This window comes from Gopherus evgoodei, chromosome 5, assembly GCF_007399415.2.
Source record: "Gopherus evgoodei ecotype Sinaloan lineage chromosome 5, rGopEvg1_v1.p, whole genome shotgun sequence".
Lineage (NCBI taxonomy): Eukaryota > Metazoa > Chordata > Testudines > Testudinidae > Gopherus > Gopherus evgoodei.
In genome coordinates this window covers 79,717,762-79,745,352 of record NC_044326.1, presented here as the reverse complement: position 1 = coordinate 79,745,352, position 27,591 = coordinate 79,717,762, and the positions used below count along the sequence as shown (strand labels likewise).

At 41.7% G+C, this 27,591-nt stretch overlaps 2 protein-coding genes across 5 annotated transcripts in view; one reads left to right on the top strand and one right to left on the bottom strand.

Annotated features, from left to right (window-relative positions):
- Window positions 1-6,039: 6,039 nt before the first annotated feature.
- Window positions 6,040-27,591, top strand: part of FNIP2 (folliculin interacting protein 2) — an 82,156-nt gene continuing 60,604 nt past the window's right edge. For 3 of the 4 annotated variants that reach the window (XM_030563576.1, XM_030563575.1, XM_030563574.1), the window contains exon 1: window positions 6,040-6,155. In XM_030563576.1, coding sequence (XP_030419436.1) covers window positions 6,061-6,155 — 95 coding nt within the window. In that variant the 5' untranslated portion in view covers window positions 6,040-6,060. The remainder of the gene's footprint in view (window positions 6,156-27,591) is intronic. The other variant, XM_030563577.1, reaches the window with a different exon arrangement.
- The window catches only part of C5H4orf45 (chromosome 5 C4orf45 homolog), a 140,586-nt gene continuing 119,076 nt past the window's right edge, over window positions 6,082-27,591 (bottom strand). Inside the window, exon 5 of the mRNA XM_030563581.1 lies at window positions 6,082-6,133. Coding sequence (XP_030419441.1) covers window positions 6,089-6,133 — 45 coding nt within the window. The 3' untranslated portion in view covers window positions 6,082-6,088. The remainder of the gene's footprint in view (window positions 6,134-27,591) is intronic.

The following is a 27,591-nucleotide window of genomic DNA, read 5'->3' as shown; positions in this document are numbered from 1 at the left end:
TGATTAAATGAATGCATGAGTTTCTACAATCAATTTACAGGTAAATGATTTTCTTTAAACTGACATTTTATAAGGTCATCTAAACTCTGTGTCTCCAAGTAGTAAAACTATTGACCTTCATGAGCCTTATTTTAATTTGAAATAAGAATTTAGGAACTACATCTCTAGGCCCATATTCATTAGCTCTGTTGATTAGTGAAATTAATTCTTAAAAGTATTTTGAAGATGAAGCAGTATCTGATTTGCTTGCTGAGCTGCTTTATCCATGTTTAACTTCAAATGCTTAATTTTCTGCACATATAGCATTAAGGGACCAATCCAGCTCTCACTGCAGTAAATCAGAGTATTTCTATCGTATAAGCACTTAAAATTTTCAATAAATATTAGAAACCTTCCCCTCCACTGTCCACAACCTCTTGCCCTTCATATCTCATCCAGGTGTAACTCTCTCTACCTGAGCAAGTCAATTATTGCTAATATCTGAAGAAGAGATGTCTTGCTCTGATGGGTCTCATAAGATCAGTCAGAGAAGAGTCCCCCTCACATCATGTAGAACTTATACATTAACCAACCCAATTTAAAACAAAAAATCCTGCTCTTCTACCATTCTTGACTAAGGAAGCTGTACTTGGGATGGATATAAATATATAATCACAGTAATCCTCTACAGAACATACATTTTAGAGCTAGAAGGGACCATTATTATGATCAACTAGTCTAACCTCCTGTATAATATTTCTTGTACTTCATCAAAAAGGGAGTGGCTGTGATAGAGTTAGGGCACTCTGAGCTGTAGGAGGCCTGTTAGGGCTGCACCAGTGCAGAGGATGGGAGGTAACAAAGGGAAGGCATTCCACAAAGGGAAGCAAATATGCAGCACCCTCAGTCTCATTTCTGACTATAGTTTTCCCTCAACCAACTCTTTGCCCTGTTCCCTATCCAATATCCCAGCTCCCTCCATATCCCCCCACTTCAGGAGAGAGGTTATGAGTGTTATTGCTACATTGCCATGCATGTCCCTTTAATAATATATCCCCAAACTTCCTTTTGCTCCTCCATAAAACAAGACAGTTTCTGCCCCAGCATACTAGAAGTACTGTTGTGATGAACCTCCTGGAGTGTGAGCAGTTCTGTAGATGGGATTTAATCTGGGCACTATTTGGCTTGTTTATTTTTCTTGCGTATTGTTTCGATTTTTCCTTTGTTTTATACTAATTTTCCATTAGAAAGGCAAAGCATTTCAATATCCTGAAAAAGGGAGCAAATGTAATACTTCCTGTCACACAGCTTTTTGGAGATGAAAGCTGGCATGATACTAACTGTGACTGAATTTTTCACACCAGTAAGAGTCTTACATAAACCATGAATTTCCTAGAGTGGAATTACATCGACAGAAAAATAAACACATTTCAAGGAATTAGTGTTCTCTTTACTTGATAACATTTTGTACAGAATATATAAAGTTGAACTCAGTTTAAAACTTGACATTCAGACTCTACAGTTAGGCATCATCACATTAACTGACAAAAGAACACAATGCCCTCTATAATAAACACATTTAATTATTCTGCCTTGTCAAAAAGCATTCAGGGGAAAAAAGCTGTATTCTCTCTCATTGTCTTGGTTCATAGAGCTAACTTGTACAAAATGTCAGAGTTCAGGAATAACCCTAGCATTTTTCCTCTTCTTCTCCACAGGTCTTTGATCATGATGAAATTGTTACACATTAGGATTTCTGTCTATCAAATATAGTTTAATTTTTTCATTCCTTTACTCTTTATTAGACTGTGAACCTGCATTTGACAGAGGGAAGAAAAGTTTAAGCTGTAAGGGCTTGATCCTGCAAGAGGCTGAGCTCTGGCCCAGTTCAACAAAGCACCTAAGCACATGCTTAACTTTAAGAATGTGAGTAGTTTTATTGACTTTAATAGAATTAATCATACTTAAAGTTAAGCACAAGCTTAAGTGCTCATTTGATTGAGGCAGAGCACTTAGCACGATGCAGGAGTGAATGCTAACTGAAAAATATGTAGTGGTTCAACAGAGTACCATGTGAACTCAAGTGCCAAAAGAGAGAGAGACATTTGTAGCCAGATTTTCAAATGGAAAAATCTTTTGAAAATCTTGCCTTGCAGTTCACTGACAAAGGGGGATGTTTGGCTTCTAGCAGGATTTAGAGAAATTGCCATTAAACTGAATTCAAATGTATCTGGTACATCCTAAACTTGTGAGGTAATTTAAAAAAGAAAACCCACCTATGGCATGTTAGAGTAAAACTCAAAGAGGAAGGATGGACTTAAAAAGTTAAAGGGAAAGTCATGCATTTATCCTCTACCAGTTTTCAGATGCCCTGACCTCTAGAGAAAAAAAGGTGCAAGAAAAATGAGACTGCCTGATAACAGACATAAATGATGGGATGGCTTTCAAATTATTATAAATACTCCTTTGACAGCTATGCATTTTCTTCATTTCTTTCTCCTCCACCCCCACCATGCTAATCAATTAGATTGCAGTGATTAAAAGAAGACATCTCTAATAAACCCTTTTTGTTGATTTTTAATATCAGAGAATGTTAACGAACAAGTGCTTTATTCTATACATCACTGGTGTTTCAGAACGACTCTGCTAGAATAATTACTTTAAAGGGATCATTTCCCTTTAAAAATTCTTTCTCTTTTAACCGAGTATGTTCTTTACGTAAAAGACAGTGAAACTGTTCATCTATATCATAGCAACACACCTTGCTAAGACATTAGCCAAGAGGGTGGGAAAGGTTGCTGCAGCAACAGCATGTTATATAACACTCCATTCAACCAAGAATGAGTAAGTGCGTTTGCTGCGGGGGGATATTTTCTACAGTCCCCAGCTCTCTGCTGCTGGCAGCTTGTCTAGTTGCTTGCAAGGTATGATACATTCTTTGTGGCAGTGATCATGTCTTTTTTTTAAATTCTCTGTAAAGAGATCTTATCATTTTATATAATAATATATTATAAATTCCAGACTCTAGATATTTCCTAAATTGATCATATTTTATTCAGTATTTTTTAAGTGCCAAGAGAATTTGTATTCAATTATTTTTACAGTGCCCAAAATATGCTATTTGCTTTACAAAACACATAAAAAGATATTGCCCATTGTCAAAGACTTTTATAAAATATACATCACCATATCAAACAATTAGGTCAGCATTTGTAAACTCTCCTTTGGTTAACTGAAACTCTGGATTAACTAAAGATCAATTGTATCTTCTGAGTTTACTCATAGGTTGAGCTCTTGTGGAGCTTCTAAGCTCCTTTGTAGATCCTGCAAAGCTTAGCTTTGGCTCTGAACAGTTTAGAAGCTCTGCAGAGCCGAAACCTAAGTAGCGTGTTCAGGATTCAGAGACAGTAGCCAGAGGAATCAGCCCAAATAGAACTGGAAGTTTCATCTGGCTTCAGGCTGGGGAAGTCAGGTATGTATTTCAGGGGACTTGGTTCCTTCCCTGCCCTGTCCTAGGGAAAGAATGTAGCTCCTAAGCTTTGTAGGAATGGAGCTTCTGAAGAGTTACTCTCCTGTGAAACTTAGGAGCTCTGCAGAGTTGATGCTTTGATTATCCAAGCCTCCAGTTATCAAAAAGTTTGGGGTGACAACCTATCAGTGCCATAGCTTACTGATGGGGACACAGTCAGATCCTACCTCTATAAAGGCTAGCTTCTCTTCTGATGGAAGAGTGTCATCAGTTACATTGCCTCTGATAGTAAGCAGGGTGTCAGACTCTGGATAGATACTGTGGATATGTGTTTATTCATTTCTATTTACATATTCTCCTGATCTCTGGAGAAGCCCTTTTGCTTCACAACCTGTTAAACTTTATCAGCAAATGGCCTATTTTTTGTTCCACTTCACCATGTTTTGCACTTATGTGTATGTGAAGAAGCAACCCATCTTTCTTGCCACTTATACTTTACTTCCTAACTCTGTCCACTTTGCCTGACAAGCATGTGACAGTGCACAGTGGTTGTGGAAGTTGGGCCCCAAAGCCCAGTGTGCAGCTTCATTTACTTCATAATTGTTGAGAAATTGCCATCAGAAGTACTGTAGTTTTGAAAGGGCCCAGCAGTGTCTGTATATGTTGGTATCAAACTGAGATGACAATCACTGTCACACACACAAACACAAACCACTGTGAACCAGTTTTGTACCAAGCATCAACCCTCAAGTAGACTAGAGCCCACAGTCTTTGCAACAGCAAAAATTGCTTGAGAACTTTATGAAAGAGACATAGTCCGCTATTCAAGGGTCAGATGCCTACATTAAAGATCATCCAAGTAGTGCCTATTGTTAACTATGGGAGTAGCTCCTTAGTACCTTGTACCTTGAGATATCATAACTGGATATATACAGAGTTTGAACTGATTGGGGTATAGTTAATTGGCAAGAGAGAGAACTCTCATTTCCTTTTCTGTGGAGCATCTTATTTCTCTCTCAATTCTATTAAATATCCCTGCCAGCCATGATGACTTTCATCTTGGGCTCATATAGCTATTTCTGAAAAGGTTCTCCTGTATTATTTTACTTTATTTTGCTTTTGGAATAACACTAAATGGAATGAGGTTTCCAAAAATCAGAAACATGTTTTTGGATCCTCTTCAAAAGCTTTTCCCAACCCCATATGCATATAATACTAGTCCTTCTACAAGGCTCTTCACCTCTATGCAAATCAGTAAGGACAAGAATTAGTCTGTGGCCTCATCATGGGTGGGAAGAGGAGGAAGGTGCATGACTGCACCAGGGCCCAGTCCCTTTCTTTGGGGAAGTGCAGGACTGCTTACTTCAATTGCTCCCATTTGCCAAATTGCCCCAAAAGGCTAGTCCTACCTCTCCTGTAATAGGCTGTGGAGCTGGCTATATGCAGAAAAGGCAGCATATCACACCTTTCCAACCCATTTTTAAAGGATAAGTAATTAAAAGAATATGGGAAATAAGATGTATGATCTTTCTGCCAAACAAAACTACCCAAAACAACCCTCCCCCCATAACCCCCAACAGAGGGATGGCATCAGTTAATTAGATTATTTCACCTGTGAACAAAACAAACTATAAAAAAGCAGAAATGAACAAAGCCACAAAGCCCCCAATCCTGCAATGTCCCAGTGGGAATACTTGAATGGTAAAATTAAGTAAATGCCTAATCAACAGATGAGGCCAAAGTTTGGATCCTTGATAAACAGATAAACTGGCATTTCCTCAGTCTTTGGATCGGCGAACCCTGTCAGTCTGTTACAGAGACAAGGGCTAGAAGAAAAAATAATCCATAAGTCTCCAAATTCAGGATCTGGATCTGTTCTATTATAAAGAAAGGACCCAATGGCAAAGCTTGGATCTGAACATTCACAACATTCAATGGACTTTTTCGATCCAGGGATTAGGGAAAATGCACAATTCCACCCAATAAATCAGATATTTTTTTCAATATTAGCAAATGAAAAAAACAAAAACACTTCTGTACTGTTAGGTCAGTTTGTGCATATTTTTTATTAATTTACTTCACTGAGAGGGAACTGAACTGGCTGAGGAGAGAAATCCGATAAAATATTTGTTGGAAAGAATCAGAAGTCCTATCTTTACTCCTTTCCCGCCCAACCCCTTCCATTCAAACCTCCCAACCTCAGAGGACTTGAAATAGGGCTCATGTACCTTTAACTCTGGCTCTTGACCACGTGTCGGGGGAAGGCTTGGAATCCCGAGTATCCAATGGAGAACGTTCCATGGATATTGCGCGTTCGGATCCGAGGATTCCGGGCTGAGAGGGGCTTGTCCTGCAGGAGGGAGTTGTCAGCGCCTCTGGGCGGCGAGTTCCTCTTCTTTAGTCATATGATTGGCTGTTTCCTCCCTTGCTGGGAGTGGGGACGCTGAGCCAGCTGTAGCCCCTGTCCCTCTTGCGTGCAATGCCGGGTGGCCACGCTGCAGCGAGGATGCTGCCGCCGCCGCTCTTCCTGTTCCCTGCCAGCTGAGCTGCTGTGCGTGCGCTACCCACTGGGGCTGCTGTGAGTACGGGCGGCGGTAACAACAAGCAGCAGCATGGCTCCTACTCTGCTCCAGAAGCTGTTCAACAAAAGGGGCAGCAGCTCGGCTTCTCCCCCCAGCAAGACACCTAAGGAAGGACCTGCCTTTAGGTGAGAAACTGTTTTTTTCATGCCAGGGATTTTACTAAAAGGACATTACCCAAGGGGTGGGGGAGCCTTATTGGAGCCAAGAAAGCAAGCCCTGTGCAGGGGCACCAGCGGGAATGAAGGGGTGTGTACATTTCCCCGGAGCCAGCCGGAGCGCGCGCACCCCCAGCTCTTGTCATTTTTGATCACCCTGGTATCGATTTGTTCACGTTCACACAGTGCTTTGGAAACGTAAAGCGCGCTAAGAACGTCTTACTGGTAATAGTTTGCTTCAGTACTTTTGATTTAGAGCCAGCTGGAGAGTTAGTGCCTCTGTTGGGGAATATTCTGCTTAGGTTGGGCTCTGATCTAACAGGTTTGGGAAAATGGCTGAGATTTCCACTAGTGCAGACACTTATACGTGTCTGGGAGCTGTTTCACTACAGGCCTTCTGTACAAAAGTCGTTTTGTTAAGCATTAATGTTGTACTAACCGGACTGTGTGGATGTCTGAGGTCTGTTGCCAGCTACCTTACAGGGTCTTAAATTGGGTGAATGAGCTTTAACTGTGATAGATCCTGGGGTGTGGAATTGGGCACTCACACTTTGGACATCTGCCTCAAACCACCTTTCCTCACTGCAAAAGACGGTCTATAACCTTTATTCTCTGGATTTTTCAGTGTAATCAGTATCAGACATAACAGCGTAATCTTCAGTCTTCTAGGGTGTTTCTCAGTTCTTTGGGTTTGTCCTTAAAATCTCCAGACTTTTGAGCAAGTTACAACTGCTGTAAGTAGCATAGCTACAGGTGCTGTAACTATGAATATGATATTACATGGGATAGAAAGTCTGGGGTGTGCAGCAAAACTGACAGTTATTGAGTCTCACTATGGACCAGATTAATTAAAAATTGGGAATATAACATATTCCTGAGTTAAACAAAATGGCTTGATGTCACATCTACCCTTAAATAGTGCAGAAAAACACATGCAAAAGAGTAGTGGGGGCAGAGAAGCAGATGAAAATTATTTTATCTATATAGTTTTCTCTGCTGTCTTCTGCTTCTTTTTCTTCTCTTTGATGTCTCAGCCATTTTGTCTGGATTTCAAATCTCCTCATATGCATAAACTGTTATTTTTTAATTCCAGACTCCAAATAAAATAATACAGAAAACATTCTGCCTTCATCTTTCTTAGTGTTTGTGTTTTATTACCTGGGAAACTTGAATTCAGATCTTTTCTTTTTTAAATCCGAGTTGAAATGTGTTTTACCTTGAATTCAAGGTTACATCTTTTGTTACGTCTGATCATGTGGAACAACAGGGAGCTGCATGCCTGTCATTGTTTAGGTGCTAATGATTTCATGAACTTTTGCACATGAAATATATAGGGATTCCTTTAGAGGCCTGGATGTGTAGTCCTGGTTTGATGATGGCTGTAAATAAATAAATTAATAAACCTACAGGGACCATATTCTAAGCAAGTTAAGTGACAAGATTCTGGATCCTTTTTCTATACCTTATCGGGTCACAAGACTAGGGTAGTTGTGGCAAGCAAAGTAAATGATATTGCATATGTATCCAATCTTCACGTGACTACTCACCATGACTAGCTTGGTCTTGTGAGTAGATAGTGTATAGAAATTGATAAAAAGAACGAGGAGTGCTTGTGGCACCTTAGAGTCTAACAAATTGATAAGATTCCTGACCTTCACTTCCTGAAATGCTAAGACTGCTGTGGGGAGTGAGACTAGGAGTAAAAACAAACAGGAACAGACCACATTCAACAAGTGACTTAGTGCAAGCACAGGGGACCACCAACGTAGAACCCTTTGACTTCAGAGGTGCTCTGCATGGATCAAATGTCATCTGCTTGAAACAAATTGCAGGATCAGAGCCAACATTGGGTAATGTCAGATTTGGATTATATAGCCAGATTCTAAAGTGATTGCTGTAAATGTTATGAATCACTGGGGAATCTAACATTATTGCCACATTATTTCTAGAGTGTTGCTAATGGATTGGGAAGACTTAGAATGGCCAGGCCCAGAATTCATTGTCCCTTTAAATCATAATGCAGACAAAAGCCTTGTAGTACTGGGGGACATGGAGAAAGTCTGAAAGAGCGAAAGCATGTGTTTATATACTTGTCCAGGATTATTCTTAATTTCAAATTTATGCCTTAATGTATATTGCTTTGGACCAGAAGTACCAAAACCGATTATGGTGCAAACCCATTTGCAGGGATTTAATTTTAATTAAAATGTCCCCAGATCTAGGTTTAAGGGCCTGATCCCGCAAGGAGCTCCAGGTGGGCAGACTCCTGCACAGAGTCCCACTGAAGTCAATAGGAGCCTGTCAGCATGGAGCTCCTTGCAGCATCGGGCCATATAGTACAGCTATTTATTTATTTATTTACTATACCAGATTTTTTTTCAGGCTACTGAATTTTCGGGTTGTAATATTAAAATACTGTGTGAAATTCAGAAAAATCTAACATTATTCTTAACAAATTAAATTATATTACAACTTTTAGGATTGCATGCACTTGTTCTGCAGTTTTATCTCTTCTCCTGTCCCCCACTTTTTGTTTGTTTGTTTTGTTTTTCACTTTTTTTTTTTTAATTGTGTTCTGGGGTTATATGCCTATTTGTCTCCCACCACCACCACGTATGGAATATTTAAACCCTCAACACTCCCATTCTTAAATAAATGTATGATGGTAATGCATGATTCACAGTTCTGTTCCTGTACACCACCCACACTTCTTCATTTCATAAGGGTCTTTGCTTTTTTTTAACTATACCCTCAAATCCCAGCTCTCCTGAAAACCCTTAATGTCATCTGCTACTGAATTTCAAAGGATGAGCTGTGACAGCCAGCACTAAATATTCTGGGGGTACCTCTGGGATTTGGCGGCTTCTGGCTCAACATGATTCAGTACAAAGTTCATTGGGAAAGATCTTTGTACTAATGGAGACGTGGCTGAAACTGATTGTGGAGAGAAGAGGATCTCTGCTATTTTTACCTCCCCTCCAGTCTCTGACTCTTACTTTTCTGTGGCCATGTCTACATCTAAAATTTTGCAGCGCTGGTTGTTACAGCTGTATTAGTACAGCTGTATAGGGCCAGCGCTGCAGAGTGGCCACACTTACAACAACCAGCGCTGCAAGTGGTGTTAGATGTGGCCACACTGCAGCGCTGTTGGGCGGCTTCAAGGGGGGTTCCGGGAACGCGAGAGCAAACCGGGGAAGGAGACCAGCTTCGCCGCGGTTTGCTCTCACGTTCCCGGAGCCACCCTGCAAACCGCAGGGAAGGAGACCTGCTTGCTCGGGGTTCCGGGAACGAGAGAGCAAACCGGGAAAGGAGACCAGCTTCGCCGCGGTTTGCTCTCTCGTTCCCGGAACCCCGAGCAAGCAGGTCTCCTTCCCTGCGGTTTGCAGGGTGGCTCCGGGAACGAGAGAGCAAACCGCGGCGAAGCTGGTCTCCTTTCCCGGTTTGCTCTCTCGTTCCCCGAACCGCCGAGCAAGCGGTTCTCCTTCCCTGCGGTTTGCAGGGTGGCTCCGGGAACGAGAGAGCAAACTGGGAAAGGAGACCAGCTTCGCCGCGGTTTGCTCTCGCGTTCCCGGAGCCACCCTGCAAACCGCAGGGAAGGAGACCTGCTTGCTCGGGGTTCCGGGAACGAGAGAGCAAGCCGGGGAAGGAGACCAGCTTCGCCGCGGTTTGCTCTCTCGTTCCCGGAACCCCGAGCAAGCAGGTCTCCTTCCCTGCGGTTTGCAGGGTGGCTCCGGGAACGCGAGAGCAAACCGCGGCGAAGCTGGTCTCCTTTCCCGGTTTGCTCTCTCGTTCCCCGAACCGCCGAGCAAGCGGTTCTCCTTCCCTGCGGTTTGCAGGGTGGCTCTGGGAACGCGAGAGCAAACCGGGAAAGGAGACCAGCTTCGCCGCGGTTTGCTCTCGCGTTCCCGGAGCCACCCTGCAAACCGCAGGGAAGGAGAACCGCTTGCTCGGCGGTTCAGGGAACGAGAGAGCAAACCGGGAAAGGAGACCAGCTTCGCAGCGGTTTGCTCTCTCGTTCCCGGAGCCAGCCTGCAAACCGCAGGGAAGGAGAACCGCTTGCTCGGCGGTTCGGGGAACGAGAGAGCAAACCGGGAAAGGAGACCAGCTTCGCCGCGGTTTGCTCTCGCGTTCCTGGAGCCACCCTGCAAACCGCAGGGAAGGAGACCTGCTTGCTCGGGGTTCCGGAAACGAGAGAGCAAACCAGGAAAGGAGACCAGCTTGATTACCAGAGGCTTCCTCCTTCCACGGAGGTCAAGAAAAGCGCTGGTAAGTGTTTACATTGGATTACCAGCGCTGGATCACCAGCGCTGGATCCTCTACACCCGAGACAAAACGGGAGTACGGCCAGCGCTGCAAACAGGGAGTTGCAGCGCTGGTGATGCCCTGCAGATGTGTACACCTTCAAAGTTGTAGCGCTGTAACTCCCTCACCAGCGCTGCAACTTTCTGATGTAGACAAGCCCTGTGTCTGCCTTTACTGTTTCTCCTGGCACTCCTAAGCAGATGCTGTAAATTTGATATAATATTTGTAAATTTCACCTCTTTTTCCACAGGGTTTCAGCCATGAAACTGAGTAGAGTCTTGTTACCTTCACTCTACTACTGGAGAAAGTGATGAACAAGCAGAGCACCTGAAATTGTTTATGACAGTGAAAGCGGCATGTATGTTTACCTGACTTGTGGGCAGGTGACATAAGAACAGCCATACTGGCTTGGACCAAAGGTCCATCTAGCCCAATATCTTGTCTTCCAATAGTGGCCAATGCCAGGTGTCCCCAAGGGATTGAACAGAACAGGTAATCGCCAAGTGATCCATCCCCGGTCACCCATTTCCAGCTTCTGGTAAACAAAGGCTAGGGACACCATCCCTACCCATCCTGGCTAATAGCCATTGATGGACCTATCCTCCATGAACTTACCTAGGTCTTTTTTTGAATCCTGTTATATTCTTAGCCTTCACAACATCCTCTGGCAAAGAGATTCACAGGCTGACACTCTGTTGAATGAAAAAATACTTCCTTTTGTTTGTTTTAAACCTGTTGCCTATTAATTTCATTTGTTGACCCCTGGTTCTTCTGTTATGAGAAGGAATAAATGTGTGCATTCAGTGCAAGAAGCTCACGGCCCTCAGTGGCCAAGTTCAGGCTCTGAAGACCGGAGTTGCTGAACTGGAGGAGCTCAGGGAGATAGAGGAGTACATGCATAAGACTTTCCAGAATACAGCAGAGCATGCCCACCCCTAGTCTGAAAGTCTCTGCACTGTTAAGGAGGATGAAGGTCTCAGGGAAGGAGATCATCAAGCTGGAGCAGAGGGAAATGATCCCATAACTGGGACTCTTTCCAGATAATGTCATAGTATTATGTCATCCTCTTGCACGGGGACTCATGGTATTAGGAAGATGCAGGTAATAGTAATGGGGGATTCAATTTTTAGAAATATAGATAGTTGGGTTTGTGCTGACTGGGAGAACCGAATGATGAATTGCCTGCTGGGTGCGAAGGTTGCAGGCCTCTCAAGACATGTAGACAGGCTTGTGTGCAGTGCTGGGGAGGAGCCAGTGGCTGAGGTACATGTAGGTATGGATGACATAGGGAAAGATAAGAGAGAGGTCCTGGAGGCCAAATTTAGCCTGCTAGGTAAGAGATTAAAATTCAAGATCTCCATGGGAGCGTTCTCTGAAATGCTTCCAGTCTAACATACAGGGCTAGTAAGACAGGCAGAACTGCAGGGTCTCAATGTGTGAATGAGACAGTGGTGCGCTGAGGGATTTAGGAATTGGGGAACCTTTTGGGAAAGGAGGCGCTTATGCAGCATGGGCTATACCAGGGGAGGCCAAACCATGGTTGGTGAGCCACATGCAGCTCTTTTACAGTTAAAGTGCGGCTCATGGAGCCCCCTAGGTCCCTCCCCCCAATTTTCCACCTATCAGATCGGAGAGAAGACGCTCAGGGCTTCTGCCCTATGGAAGAAGCCTCTAGCCCCACCAGAGATGAATGCTGCCTGCTGGGGTGGGGTGGGGCACAATTTAAAGGTTAATGTCCGCCAACAGCTTGAGTCACACACTCCCGGGCTCTCCCTTCTTACATTCAGCAGCCCCTCCTTGCAGTTCCCAGATGTTTGCCCTGCCTCTCCAGGCAGAACTAACACCTGGAACTGCAGGGAGGGGCTGCTGCTTTATCTCCAAAGGGAGAGGCAGCAGCAAAAGCAGGGGGCTCTACCTGCAGCTCCCAGCTGTTTGCCTCTGCCTTTCCCCACAGCCACAGCTTGCCAGCTCCAGCAACTGCCATGCAGGGAGGGGACTCAGCGACACCATGTGACTGAGTGGGGCCAGCAAACCCTGGCATAAATTGGGGGGCACATGATCCCACGTGCACCAAGACCACCCTTCCTGCAGGGCTGAAGCCCTGAGCCCTGGCAGGCGCCTCCCATGGGGCTGAAACCTGAGCAGGCACACCCCGGCTCTTGAACTTCTGAAGATTGTTGTATGTGGCTTAGAGGGTCAATAAGCTTGGACACCCCTAGCTGTACGTAAACCAAAATGGAGCCAGATTGCTGGGATGTAAAATTAAAAAGATCATAGAGGAGTTTTTAAACTAGGGGCTGGGAAAGAGTCAACAGCTACAGAGGAGCACGCGGTTCAGACAGATACATCCCTTGGGGAGGATTTATTAAAGGGGATATTCCATATCTTAGTAAGGAGGATAGAAGGTGATAAAGTTTAGGTAGGAACTGAAGAGAAACAGTCAAACAATAGAGTCCCCTTCAATTACATTACATGAAGGCAGACAACTAAATATTGACAAACATTATAAGTGCTTGTTTACAAATGCTAGAAGTCTAAATGCTAAGATTGATTAACTTGAGTGCCTGATATTAAATAAAGATATTGATATAATAGGCATCAAATAAACTTGGTGGAACAATGATAATCAGTGGGACAGGATAATACCAGGGTACAAAATATATAGGAATGACAGAGTAGGTCTGACTGATGGGGGTTGAGGTGGGGAGGTGGCACTATACATGAAAGAACGCGCAGAGTTAAATATAGTAAACATCTTAAATGAATCATATAGTATCATAGAATATTATGGATAGAAATTTTGTGTTTGAATAATCAGAGTGTAGCAGGAGGAATATACTACTGACCACCCTGGGGACAATGACTGTGAAATGCTCAGGGAGAATAGAGAGAAAACATAGGCAGAAAACATATCAATAATGGGAGATTTCAGCTATCCCAATATTGAATGGGAACATGTCTCCTCAGGATGGGATGCAAAGATAAAATTTCTAAAATTAATGACTGCTTCCTGGAGCAGCTAGTCCTGGCACCCACAGGTGGAGAAGCAATTCTTGATTTCATCCTAATTGGCACATAAGAGCTGGTTCAAAAGATAATAGCTGAACTGCTCAGTGATAGCAACTATAATTCAATTTAACATCCTTGGAGCAGGGAAAGTACCAGAGAAACCCAGCACATCACCTTCAAAAAGGGGAGCTACACAAATAGGAGGAGTCTAGTCAAATGGAAATTAAAAGGAACAGACATGGGAGTGAAATGCCTGCAAATTGCATGGAAACTTTTTAAAAATACCGTAATAGAGGCTCAAATTATATGTATACTCCAAAAAAAGAAAAACATTGAGGACCAAAAAAAATGCTACATGGCTAAACAACAGAGTAGAAATGGAGGTTAGGGAAAAAAAGACATCTTTTAAAAATTGGAAGTCAAATCCTACTGAGGAAAATAGAAAGGAGTATAAACTCTGGCAAGTCAGAAGCATAATTAGCAGGCCAAGAAAGAATTTGAAGGCCAACTAGCTAAGGACAAAAACCAACAGCAAACATTTTAAGTACGTCAGAATCAGGAAGCCTGCCAAACAGTCAGTGGGGCCACTGGACGACTGAGTGCTCCGTTAGCACCTCAAGTAAGACAAGGCCATTGCAGGAAGCTAAAATAATTCTTTGCATCAGTCTTCCTGGCAGAGGATATGTGGGAGATGCCACACATGAACAATCCTTTTTAGGTGATAAATCTGAGAACTTGTCCCAGATTGAGGTGCCAGAGTAGGTTTTGGAACAAATTGATAAATTAGACAGTAATTTGTCTCCAGGGCCAGATGGTATTCATCCAAAAGTCCTCAAGGAACTCAGTTATGAATTGCAGAACTACTAACTTTGGTATATAACCTATCTGTTAAATCCACCTCTGTACCAGATGGGTGGCAGATACCTAATATCATGCTGATTTAAAAAAAAAAAAAGTCTTCAGTGGCAATCATGGCAGTTACAGTCCAGTAAGTCTAACTTCAGTACCATGCAAATTGGCTGAAATTATAGTAAAGAAGAGAATTATCAGAAACATAGATGAACACAATAGATAATACAATTTTACAAAATTATTCAAAATAGTTAAGTCTAAAGCTGACAGCTATACAATTGTTGACTGGTCAAGAAAATGGCAGATGAAATTCAGTGCTGATAGATGAAATTCATTTATCAGCACTGAATTTCATCTGCCATTTTCTTGCCCAGTCACACAATTGTATGACACCCTTTTGTAACTCTGCGCTGTCAGCTTTGGACTTAACTATTTTGAGTAATTTTGTATTATCTTCCAACTTTGCCACCTCTCTATTTACCCCTTTTTTCAGTTCATTTATGAATATATTGAACAGCACTAGTCCCAGTACAGGTCCCTGGGGGGCCCCTCTATTTGCCTCTCTCTATTGTGAAAACCAAAACTTTATTTCTACCCTTTGTTTCCTGTCTTTTAACAAGTTACTGACCCATGAGAGGACCTTCCATCTTATCCCATGACTCTTTACTTTGCTTAAGAGTCTTTAGTGAGGGACCTTATCAAAGGCTTTCTGAAAATCCAAGTACGCTATATCCACTGGATCACCCTTGTCCACATGTTTGTTTGACTCCCTCCAATAATTTTAATAGATTTGTGAAGGGAAATCATGCCTCACCAAAGCTTTTCCCCCAACATATTGTGTTCATCTATGTTTCTGATAATTCTGTTCTTTACTATAATTTCAGCCAATTTGCATGGTACTGAAGTTAAACTTACTGGACTGTAACTGCCATGATTGCCACTGCAGACTTTTTTTTTTTTTAAATCAGCATTATATTAGGTATCTGGCACAGAGGCAGATTTAACTGACAGGTTATATACCAAAGTTAGTTGTTCTGCAATTAAATCTTACTGAAATTATTTACCCCTTCATATAACACAAGAACCAGGGGTTTCCTAATGAAATGAATAGGCAGCAGGTTTAAAACAAACAAAAGAAATACTTCTTCATACAACGTACAGTTAACCTGTTCAATTCATTGCCTGGGGATGTTATGAAAGCCAGAAGTATAACTGGGTTCAAAAGAGAATTGGATACATTCATGGATGATAGGACCATCAATGACTATATATTAGCCAAGATGGTCAGAGGTGCAACCCCATCCATGCTCTGAGTGTCCCTAAACCTCTAACTGCTAGAATCTGGGACTGGACAACAGGGGATTGATCCCTCAATAAATTGTCCTGGTCTATTAATTCCCTCTGAAGCATCTGGCACCGGCCACTGTCGGAAGACCAGGTACTAGGCTAAATTGGTCTGACCCAGTGTTGCCATTCTTATGTTCTAAATTGTCTGTCTGCAGCTTGGGAAACAATATGGTGTGACTCACGTTTTGGGAGATTATCTTTGGACCTATAAAGGCGAGAAACTTTTGTGTTTTGGTTTATTATTTAATAAATGAAAGTTTAAATTCTGCAGAAAATGATGAGACATCCTCACCTCTTACCACGAGAAGTTGTTCTTGCTACCGATAGGTGACTTTCTCAAGCCTATTCAATTTCTGTCTTTTAGCATTGATTACTGTTATGGGGAAAACACAGTATAATAAAATTTAAAATATGACCAACTTCATAACTAGAAAAAAATGTGTATATATTACTTTCAGCTGCAAAGCATTTGATGGCTGTAACTTGTTGGTAACATTCTAAGAAATCCTAATTGTTCTTGTGTGTGAGAGAAAACATTCATATTTTTGTATAGTTAAAACCCAAATGTTCCTCAAAGCCTTTAATACTGGCTGTTACTGCACTTCAAAGAATATGCTATGCAGCTGATACTAGAGATTCTGGGAAGCTCCTGGCTCCATGTGCTCAGTAGAAAGTCCATTAAGAAAGCCAGACACTAGAAATGCAGATACTGGGGACTACAGTAAGGGAGCTTCCTACAATAATGTAATGCATTCAGTTAGAATCTTCTAATGCTCTTGTATTTCAACTAATTACCTAAGTGAAACATTTGTGTGTGAGAGGGTCGTGGCTCTAGAGAAATGAATGACTCCGGCTTTGGATAAATTGATTATGGCAATTGTAATTCTGTTCTGGCTCATATTAATGCCGTTCTGCATCTTTCAGCTCTGTAGACTGAAACTGTCTTCAGGAAGCTGAGGGCTGAGGTTGTGTAAAAATTCTAACTAAGAGGGAGAAACGTGTGAAGCTAACAGTTGACATGACATGTCAGAATGTGTAAAGCAAAATAAATCACTCTTTCTGGATTACATTTCGGTTGGTAAATGTGTGCTCTCTGCTTCATGACTTCCATAAAATCTCTTGGTTGGGAGATTGAGTGAAAGGATGTTGTAAAAGAGGATATAATTTCATTTAACATGCATACTGTAAAAGATGAGATCATGTTTCAGCTGGATTTGAAACTGGCAAACAGGTCACTACTTCAGCTTTAAATATTCACTGGTGCTTCTGGTGTCCATAATGGAACGGATGTTGTATTACAACTATTCAGGATCTCTAGCTGGTAACTGTTTATTAGCTTTGGTCTATGATATTATCACTTGGCAGTTGAAACAAGTAATTCCTTTGGTCATAGTGCCGAAATGCTTGGGGAGATCCCATTTGCTGAGCACTACTTCACAGCACTTTATTGCAAGCCTGGCAATATTCCACTCTTTGTAAAAAGATAGAAAGCAGTATTAAGGTTTGTTGAGTGGCACTTGTATGTTTATTCTAAGTTGTTGCTGTTCACTTCAATAGATTCCTATAATCTAACTGAGCTTCTCCTAGGCTCCTCGCGGTTCATAGATATCCAGGTAGCAACCGTAGCCAGAAATGCCACTGTGTGTCAAAATAAGGACCTTTTTTTTTTTTTTTTTTAATCTGGCCTTAAATCTCTAGAAGGGTTGAGAAATAACTTTTGAAGAGACCATTTATGGTAGCCATTGTGGAAAGTGAGATGAAGCCCAAGGCCAAACTATCCAGGTGGGAGCAGTGAGCACTAGGTGAAGAGACTTTCTAGGTTGTGGTCTTGGCCATGGCTACACTGGCACTTTACAGCGCTGCAACTTTCGCGCTCAGGGGTGTGAAAAAACACCCCCCTGAGCGCTGCAAGGTACAGCACTGTAAAGCCTCAGTGTAATCAGTGCCGCAGCGCTGGGAGCGCGGCTCCCAGTGCTGCAAGCTACACCCGTAAGGGATGTGGTTTACACGCAGCGCTGGGAGAGCTCTCTCCCAGTGCTGGCTGGGAGAGCTCTCTTCCAGCGCTGGCACTCTAACCACACTCACACTTCAAAGCGCTTTGAAATGTCAAGTGTAGCCATACCCAGATAAAGTACAATACAAGACCTTTCTTTATCCCCAGTAATGGCAGCTGCAGAGTAGTTCAGTTCATGGAGATTATTGCAAACAATTCATTCAGAAAATAGCCTAATAAGGATGGAGAGTAAGGTACTTTTAGACAGAAATTGGGCTCCCAGTCTGGGGATGTCTGAAAAAGTAAGTCCTCTGGCTCTTCACTCTTGTAGGTACCATGTCCTTATAGCTCTCTGTAAAGCTGTTTTGATTTTCTTCCCACCCTCTTCGCTACTGAGCAAGAGCCTTCAGAGATTTCTGAGTTTTCCAGGTTTACTACGGGAGTACTGACTGTCTTGCTCTTCTTTCCCTCCCTCTTCTTCCTCCCATCTCTACTTCAATTGCAGCCTTGGAAGAAATCTTGGAATTCTGTTTCTTCCCCCCCCCCCCCTAAGAGCTGAGGGGACATATGTAGGTCTTATTCCTGGAATTCTTGACAATCTTTTTTTTTTTTTTTTTTTTAACTTCTGTGGGAAAATGCCATTTTCCAGACTTTTTTGAATTGTCTTTGCAAATGACCAGATTAGAACTGATCCATGTATGCAATGCCAATAACAGTGTGCACCAATTAATCACACACAGCTCTCTTCAGAAGTGCAGAGAAAAGTTGCAAGATATACCTTAATGCAGATCGAGAAGAGAAGCACTGCATTGTGGGATGGAGTTAGGAGGACTAGAATTACTGCTTCAGCTGCAATAACTGTGCCTTCTCATCTGCACTTGGGGCAGGGGGACTATTATGGACTGTACTGGGGCATCTAGATGTGAGCTAAAAAGTGTTAGCAGCACAAAGCAACAAATTTCTTGGGTATTTATAAGTCCACTTTAGTATGTAGACAGGATGCTACAGTGTGTGCAGTGTTGTAGCCCTGTTGATCCCAGGATATTAAATACAGTGTTTTGTGGGCATTTCTACTACCATCAGTGGCCATTCCTGTTTTGCCTAGTGTAGAAGAGAGATTGCAGTGAAATAAAATCTGTGCTGTGACTGTTGTGAAACTAGCTGAATCAATTAGACACTCTCACTGCTGTGTACTTTCACAAAGTTTGCTAACATATTCCATTTCTAAATTGCTTTCTGCTCAAGATGCTCGAGGAAGGTGCACAGAAATATTAATTAAATGTGTCTCCCAACACCCCTGTAAACAACCTGTGAGCTCCACTATAGTTCCTTTCCCAACAGAGATGTTGCGAGGGTAAATTCAATGTTAGTGAAATGCTTAGGCTTCTGGTTTGAAATAATTATAGAAATGCAAAGGATGGTTACATTTAATCTCTTCCTGACCCTCTTTCTCCTTATTGGATGATTCACAGTTATTTGTTTGCATTAAATCCACTGTCTGTGTTTTGCCAGGCTATCTTTGGTTTAGATGAACTTGTTGCTCCAGATTTCAAAAGAGATCTGTCATCATCTTGGACTCTGAACACTTCGGTGATATCTTCATTTTATCAACCTGGATATAGAGTATCACAAAAAGTTGCTTGCATGTTATGGCTAACTGCCTGGTTACTACTTGCACTGACTCTTGGGGCAGTTGATGCATAGGGAGAAAGTATTGGGAATATTGTGGCAGAGAACATTATAGGATCACGATCTCAGGGAACATTGGGAATTAGGAGGACTGGTTAACTCAGTGCAGCTAACACAGTTATGAATTCCTGAAAGCACTGTTTAATAATACATTAGATTGAACTATGTTTATAGCTTAGGTTATGAATGCAGCCAGGCCATTTAATACATATATTAATATAACACTTGGTTTTATCATGATTGGTAAAAAGGGTGTGGGGTTTTCGGTCATGTTAGTTCAATTGCATTATTGTGCATCTTAACAAGCATTAAGATGGCTTTTTAATCACATTAAACTAACATATTTGAAGCTGTGTTTTAGCTGCCCTGGTTTTTAGCGGGTGGGAAGGGAGGGGAGGAGGAGCTTATATCACAGCCAGTGAACACACCTTCAGATGTTTAAACCTGTGTCTTAACTAGCAGTAAGAGAGCTCTTCAAACATGTCAGGCTAACACAATTGGGGAAAACACACCCTTTTACCCATCAAGACAGGATCCATAAGTAAGGGTACCAATTTTGGTGGGATATATTCCTGGAGATTTCATCACATCTTTAACCGGAGACTCCAGGACAGTCCTGGAGGGTTGGCAATCCAACCTATAAAACCTGTATGTGACCACAAACCACATTTGCTACAGCTATGCTTTAAAGCAGTTTTGGACATGGTTCCAAGCCCCAGTGTAGGGGAGTAACTCAATCAGTAAAAGTCTAATGCTTAGGAGACTTGAGAATGCAGTTCAATCTGTCCATTCCCTGACCAGATCAAACAGTTCTCCACCTCCGGACATTTTCCAAGAGCCAATTTTCTTCAATTCAAAACACCCCACATGTAATTTTATGGGTGTGCCACAGGAAATATGTTGAGGAGAAAATTATACAAGCATTTTATGCAGTAAAATTTATTCTTTTTCTACCTAAATCAAGCAATATTGCCACTAAAATGGCATAACTCAAAATACCTATCTAGGGCTGATCCTAATGGTAAAAACTATTCAGTAGTTAATGGCGTAACAAAGAGGAAAATAGGAAAAATAATTTTCAAATTTGAAACAGGCATCTGGTTCTTAATTACACCTAGTCGATCCATTGTTTCACTTACAGCTACAAATTATTGTTGTCACTTTATCCATCTGATTTTTTTTTTTTAAAAAGTAAAATAAACCACTGGATGAAATGTCGAGGGTAATCTGCACCTATGAGTTAAACTTAGTTCCAGTGGCGTAAAGGAACAATACGATATTTGTATTAAAATGCAGTGTTGGTATGTCTGCTAGATATTTGAGTGCAACAGTGGCTTTTTATTTTTCGTTAGTGAAATATTAAAATAACGATGTGAAACGGAGATTTGGCTAGCTGTCCTGACAAATTTTTAGTTAGCAGGAAGTAAGAATTTGTGATTTTTAACTCTAGCTATACTGAAGTCCCTTAGTACAGCCAAAAAAGAGTTTCCAATGTTTGACGCTTGTCCATTTAGCCATATACTTCTTGGCAACCTTTAGGGAAAAAAATCTTAAATCAGCAGTAAGTTTTCCACATGTAAAGAGTTGACCTTAAATTTCAAGATACCTACCAGTTTTTTGATGTAGTTAGCCTTGCATGTTTTTGTGCAGATCTGTTCTGTGAATTCCAAAATACTGCCTGATTTCTTAAGGTTGCAAGCAACATTTTGGCATCTGAGTGTAAAATAACAATTTTTATTAAACACTGTACAGGTATTCATAGAACTTCTTATTATTTAAAACTCTCCATAGCTTGCGTATTGCAATACAAGATGAAATACTCTGTGTATTGTACACTTGGACTTGAAAAATATCATTTCTTTTAAAAGAATCATACAACTTCGTAGGTAAGACACTAAGCCTTTATTTAAAACTGAATTGACATGCCTCTGTTTCACAAGTTGGTATCCGAATTAGTCAGGGCCCCATGTACTTTGGGGCAAACTGGACCTAAATCCAGCAGCAAGCATTGTCCTAATTTCCTCTGCAATCCAAAGAGACACTAGCAACTGAGTTTAGGGTGTTGCAGCAGAAGAGTCCTAATGCTGTGTCCTAGAACTGGTTACATGCCTCTAACTTCTTCACAAGCCTTAACATTTCAGTATTATTTATAGGACAAGTCATCAACAGCCCTCCTTACAAAAAGGGTTAAGGAGAATGTTTTGTGCAGAACAGGCAAACTGTCATAAAACCAGCAAGAGGAACAAATCACATCTCTGGTTAAAACTAGAGAAAATTGTGGGTTTGACACTATATCCGTCTGCAGTTATCACTTAACTCATCTGCTCCAGGATTTCCTGGCATTCATCTCCATGCTGGCTATGGATTATACTGTCCGTGCTGAGGGAGTGGTGGTGGAGGGTGGGAGTTGTTTTTTGTTTTTGTTGAGTTTTTGTTTGTGTCCCTCTCTCTGTGGTGTATTTTAATATGTATATACACATCCACCCTTCTACGATGTAGACAAACCAGTAAGTGTTCGTGAGTATTAAACACATTATTCTCATTTCTCATCTCTCCCTTCCCCTGATGTGCTAATCTCACTTTGCAATTTACTTGTTATATTCTATCTTCCAACAGCCACAAAAAAAGTCAACGTATCAATGGGACAAAGGGATTTAACAACCACTAGCTCCTCCAAAATTTCCTGACTGTCTGTCTGGGGCTGGAGGGGAAAAAATCTTAAGGAACTAGCCTCACTAATGGATTGTTGGTTAGTATCATGATATTATTTTTATTTGGAATTCCAATAGTCACAGTCAGCTGATGGTACTGCAGTGTGAAGCAGCGCATTGAATGTTTTTGTTTAGGTGCAAGTAATGTCTTCATTTGTTTCAGGTGAAACTCTGTTATTGGCAGGTGAATAAAGGAGGTAGACTTTTTAAAAACAAAGTAGTCAAAAGCCAACATTATTTGTTACTGAAATGGATCTTGAATAGCATTTTTGAGGTCATCAGGAACTGAGGGTGTTCTGTACTTCTTAGCATCAGGCTTTATGTCCTCAATCACTTGTAACCTGTATGTACTTGTTACTTGACATTGGAGTTTTCTGATTTTAAGAAAAAATTCTTTTTGAGTTTTAATTTGGAAGCTACCTAGTAGAAAATAGGTTGTACAAATAAGAGTAAAGTAGTAGGAAAGGACAGGCAAGGCCATGTTCCAGGGTGTCAGTCCCAGGATGCTGTCTGCTGGCCTTAGGTTCTGAGATACTCCTTATTTTATTCCTTATTAATTGATTAAAAATACAAGAATTGGTACAGTATAAAAATACTAGATTATTTTGTTTTTGTTTTCCACTGCCTTGGCTAAATTGGCCTCTTTAAAAGTACCGTGTGTAGTTCTAATTCTGCTATCAAATATACTGTTACAATAGCTGGTAAGGCTCGTAGGTGTATGGGCAGTAAAACTGGCAGGGTAAGAGATTCTGCCCCATTTCAGTTTCTGGCAAAAGCAGTTGTCGGATGTGCCTTGGCAGCATCTTTATTTAATAGCTGTGTTCTTGGAAGTTGGCCTGATCACATGATTCAGTCTGGAACAAGTGACATCCCCCAAGACAGGGGGATGACTGTATGAGGAGGTGGAGCTCTCCTGCTGATTGGGACACATTAAACAGAACAAATACTGCTTGTTTTAGTCAAGCTGCTGGTGTCCAGACAAATCTGAAATTGGTGTTAAAGGCCAAAGGCTGGACTTTGTTACTAAAGATGTATTTTGCACCCTTTTTAAAAAAAAGTAAATATGGAACTTTTTGAAACTCTTCAACAAATTGTTTTTATTCCAGAACTAAAATCTGAGAAATAGTTGACATGAATTTATAATAAACTAGAGCTAGTAACTGATCAAACTTTTTAAAACATTTTTTTTTAATCTTTTTGATCTCAACACAGCCACCCTTGGGCTCAGTCTTCTCTCTGGCAAGATATTATGTTATTGGGACTACTGCTAAAAGTGTTCTCTGCCTCTGAGCCTTGTCTAGGACTTCCTCACCATCAATGTTCTTGTTTTGCATGTTATCTTTGCAGCTCTGTTGAGTATCTAGGTCCCAAGCTATTGAGTTCTGTAGATTAGGATAAGACTTTGCATGAAGGTCTTGAAAGGAGACCTCAGAGTATCAGAGGGGTAGCCATGTTAGTCTGGATATGTAAAAAGCAACAAAGAGCCCTGTGGCACCTTATAGACTAACAGACGCATTGGAGCATAAGCTTTCGTGGGTGAATACACTGACTCCTTGCTTATGTAAGTCATGTGCTTGTTCACTTGAGTGACTAATGTAGAAAGGATCTGGTCTAACTTGTATGAAACTGGTAACAATGCATCAGAGTTAAACAAGGTGGATTAGATAGGCTCAGCAGCTTGTTCACTGTCTCAGGGTTATTTTACGTGAATAAGTAAAAGAAAAAAAGAATGCAGCTATATAGTGTGTCAGAATTTTGCATGTTCATGGTAAATATGGGGAGAAGTGTCTTTTGAGAAAACATTTTATTTATTGGCAATCATAGTTTTTTGGAAAGTACCACAAATAAATGGTTCAACAACTGGAACAGAAGGAAATCTGTCTCTAGGTGAAGTGGAATCTGACATCAGTTTGTTTATATAAGACAAATACTTGGTGCTACTCTCTACCTTTTAACAGGCTTGGTTTATTGTATTTACTGCTTCAGTTTTAGGAGAACCAGCCAATATGCAATAGTATATGGTTAAAACGAGAGAAGTTGGTTTGGTTTTGCTGTATATGTCCCTGAATCACACTTGCTCTTTTAGCAAGAAGTTTTATGAAAGTTTTTGCTTGTCTACAAATATCTCTAGTTTAATCTCTTTAAATGATGTGGGAAAGAAAATCTATCTTACTAGAATATAGTAGATTCTTCATTCATGTCTCTAAGGAAACAAACCTTGAAACAACGCTTGGACTTTAATGGATAGTTTTTTTGGTACAGGAATTTATATCCTATTGGACTTCATCATGATATTTGAGAGGCGTGTGTGTGTGTGTGTGTGTGTGTGTGTGTGTGTGTGTGTGTGTGTGTGTGTGTGTGTGTGTGTGTGTGTGTGTGTGTGTGTGTTGAAATTGCATTTGGGTTTAATAATGCATAACCAGTACTGCCATTTTAAAAGCAGTCAAAGTGAAGAAGAGAGTTAGGTCTGTCTAGGTTTACAAGTGACCTACAAACAGAACAAGTGACATACTGATGAATAGTCATATAAAAGGAATGACTAACCTCCATTTCCCAATGGATTATAGCAGGAGGGTAGGAGGCTTTTCTGAATCACTGTTTATGGACACTCTGTGCCTGCCTGTAAGTTGATTTCTTCTTTGGGTCTTGTGTTGCAGATTGAGCATCCTTCAAAAATTGGTTAGAGAAAGGAAGTGGTGAGGTCCTATTGAAATGTTGGGCTGGTAAACTGGTAATCACTTGATGCCTCCAATATGGTGGCCATTAGTGTTTAATCCAGAGGTGCCTGGGGATGGCAGTAGTAGTGAAAGGAAAGGGCAAAAAGGAAGTCAAAGCTATAACTCCATATTCCTCCTTGACAGACAATTCCAGTCAAAATGGCAAATGAGGTCATATGAGTAGAAGATTAGAAAACTAGATGGCCCAATTTTCAGAAATGCTGTGTACCTGTAGCTCCCATTGACTTAAGTGGGAACTGAGTACGCTGCATCTCAGAATATCAGGCAGAGTTATTTTTGTCTTGTTTTTTAATCCTCTTTTGGCAAGGGAGATTTAGGTTAAATATTAGGACAAACTTTCTAACTACAAGGATAGTTAAGTATTAGAATAGGCTTCCAGGAGAGATTGTGGAATCCTAGTCACTGGAGGTTTTTTAAGAACAAGTTAGACAAACATCTGTCAAAGGTGGCCTGACTCTATTTGGTCCGCTTCAGTAGGTGGGGCTGGACTAGATGACCTCTCAAGGTTCCTTCCAGTCTTGCATTCTATGATTCTAGCACGAGACACTGATACTGTATCTTGATTACAATAGCTTAATTGAGCATTCTTCTTTGGGGAGGAGGAGGAAAGCTTATAGAGCAACTGGCAGCATCTTCTGTTCTTCCACTAGTCTTAGCCCATCCTTGCGAGTTCAATCCTTAAGGGGGCCATTTGGGGATTGATCCTGCTTTAAGCAGAGGGTTGAACTAGATGATCTCCTGAGGTCCCTTCCAACCCTAATAATCTATGATTCTATTTGACACTAAAATATATAAAATGTATTTTCATTCAGTTTTAATATCTTGGAAGTATGACACTAAAATACTGCCTGTCAAATTAATCTCCCCTCCCCAGCATAGTAAATATATTTGTGTATGTATGTGTTAAGTGGAGTGCACATTAATACTTTGTGCATTAGCATTACTTGTATATGGAATAAACATAACTGAAGTTGTTAGATTTTGCACTTTCAGGTGGTTCACTGTATTGCAGCACTGCACAAACATAAATCCTACACATTCTGTTGTCTTTTAAAATTGAAATGCAGTCTTACAAGTTTTAATCTTATGCTTTTATTGATCATAATAAAAAAGTGTTCATGGGGAAGGTGTATGTCTAGAAAGAACTGTTTTTTCTAAGGTTTCTGTTTTGCCTTGGTGTAAGTGGTAATTTTTTTAGGCCTATGTGTGCCTCAGTTTCCCCCATACTTTGCATTGCTATCCGGTGAGGGGATTAAGTTGTCTTTCAGGGTAAAGTTGTGTCTCTAAGCCCTCGTCCAGACTAACCCGCGGCATCGGCGGGTTAAAATCGGTTGCTCGGGGATCGATATATCGCGTCTAGTCTGGACGCGGTGTATCGATCCCCAAGCGCGCTTACATCGATTCCGGAACTCCATCAATCCGAACGGAGTTCCGGAATCGACACGGAGAGCCGCGGACATCGATGCAGCGCCGTCCAGACTGGTGAGTACCTCGATTTTAGAAATTCGACTTCAGCTACGTTATTCTCGTAGCTGAAGTTGCGTATCTAAAATCGATTTTAATTCCTAGTCTGGACGTGGCCTAAGAGACACAGGTGTGTGCGTCATGTCCCTGTCTGGGTGGAATGAATAGAGTCATTCAGGAACTGGCTGAAACCAACCCAGATCAACATGGGGTCCGGAGAGATAATGCAAGCTCTAATGACTCATGGAGCTGCACTCTCAGCAGGGGAGCTGAGCAGAGACCCCCAGCTTGAGAACAAAAGACTGAGAGGGGTGAGGTGGGGGAATAAGTGTGGGCTCTGTAAAAAGTTTGGTTCTTTCACTGGGAACAGACTAAGGAGGCAGAGCGAGAGACAGAGCCTGAAAATGGAGTTCACTACAGCTTGGCGGGTGAATTGCTCTGGGCTGACCAGAATGGACTGTGTTTTAACCTTTATTTCTCTATGCTAACTTATGGACTTACAGTGCTATGCTCCAGTCAACTAATAAACCCTACTGTTTTGAAATTGCTGCTTGAGTGTCAGTGCATTAGCCCCTGAAGGGTGTACAGGTATCTACTAGGAGTCTCTCTCAGCTGGACTTGCATAGTAGAACTCATAGTATGATGCAGAAGTCCAGTAGCTCAGTTTAGAAGGCAGTGAGACTGCATGGCCTATGCCGGAGAAAAAGTGAGGCAGACCCCTTGGGGTTCCTCCAAGAGACTGTTCAAAAGCTGCAGTGTAGCACAGTGCCTAGGGATCCATGATGGTAACTGATAGCATAACTAAAGTCTCAAATAGCGTAAGAAGTGAAGTTCTTCATGCTTAGGGTGACCATATTTCCCTGTGCTGAATACAGGACACCTGGTAAAATTGCTCATGTTCAAGTGAATTCAGCGGCAATCAATCAGAACTATGCAGTACAAACGTTCAAACCCTGTTAAAAAGAAATACTGCGTAGCTGGATTCTTTTTATTTCTCTTCTTATCTTTAAGGCTCGTATGGGAGAGCTGACACACACACACACTCCTGTACACCTATCTCATGAGGGGAGGGGAGGAGAGGGGAAGGGAAGTGTGACCAACTGATGATCCTCCAAGCCTGGCTGGGCCCCTGGGATGGTCCTGCATCTCCTGGTACCAACCTGCGGGTAGGGGAAGAGGGCATGCAGGGTCACATGCTCCGTTCCCCAGATTTCTGCCAGGGTTTACATCAGAATGTGTCCAGCAGCAGCCTTTCAGCACTGTGTGTGTGGGAGGGAAGGGACAGGAGTTGCTTCCAGCCG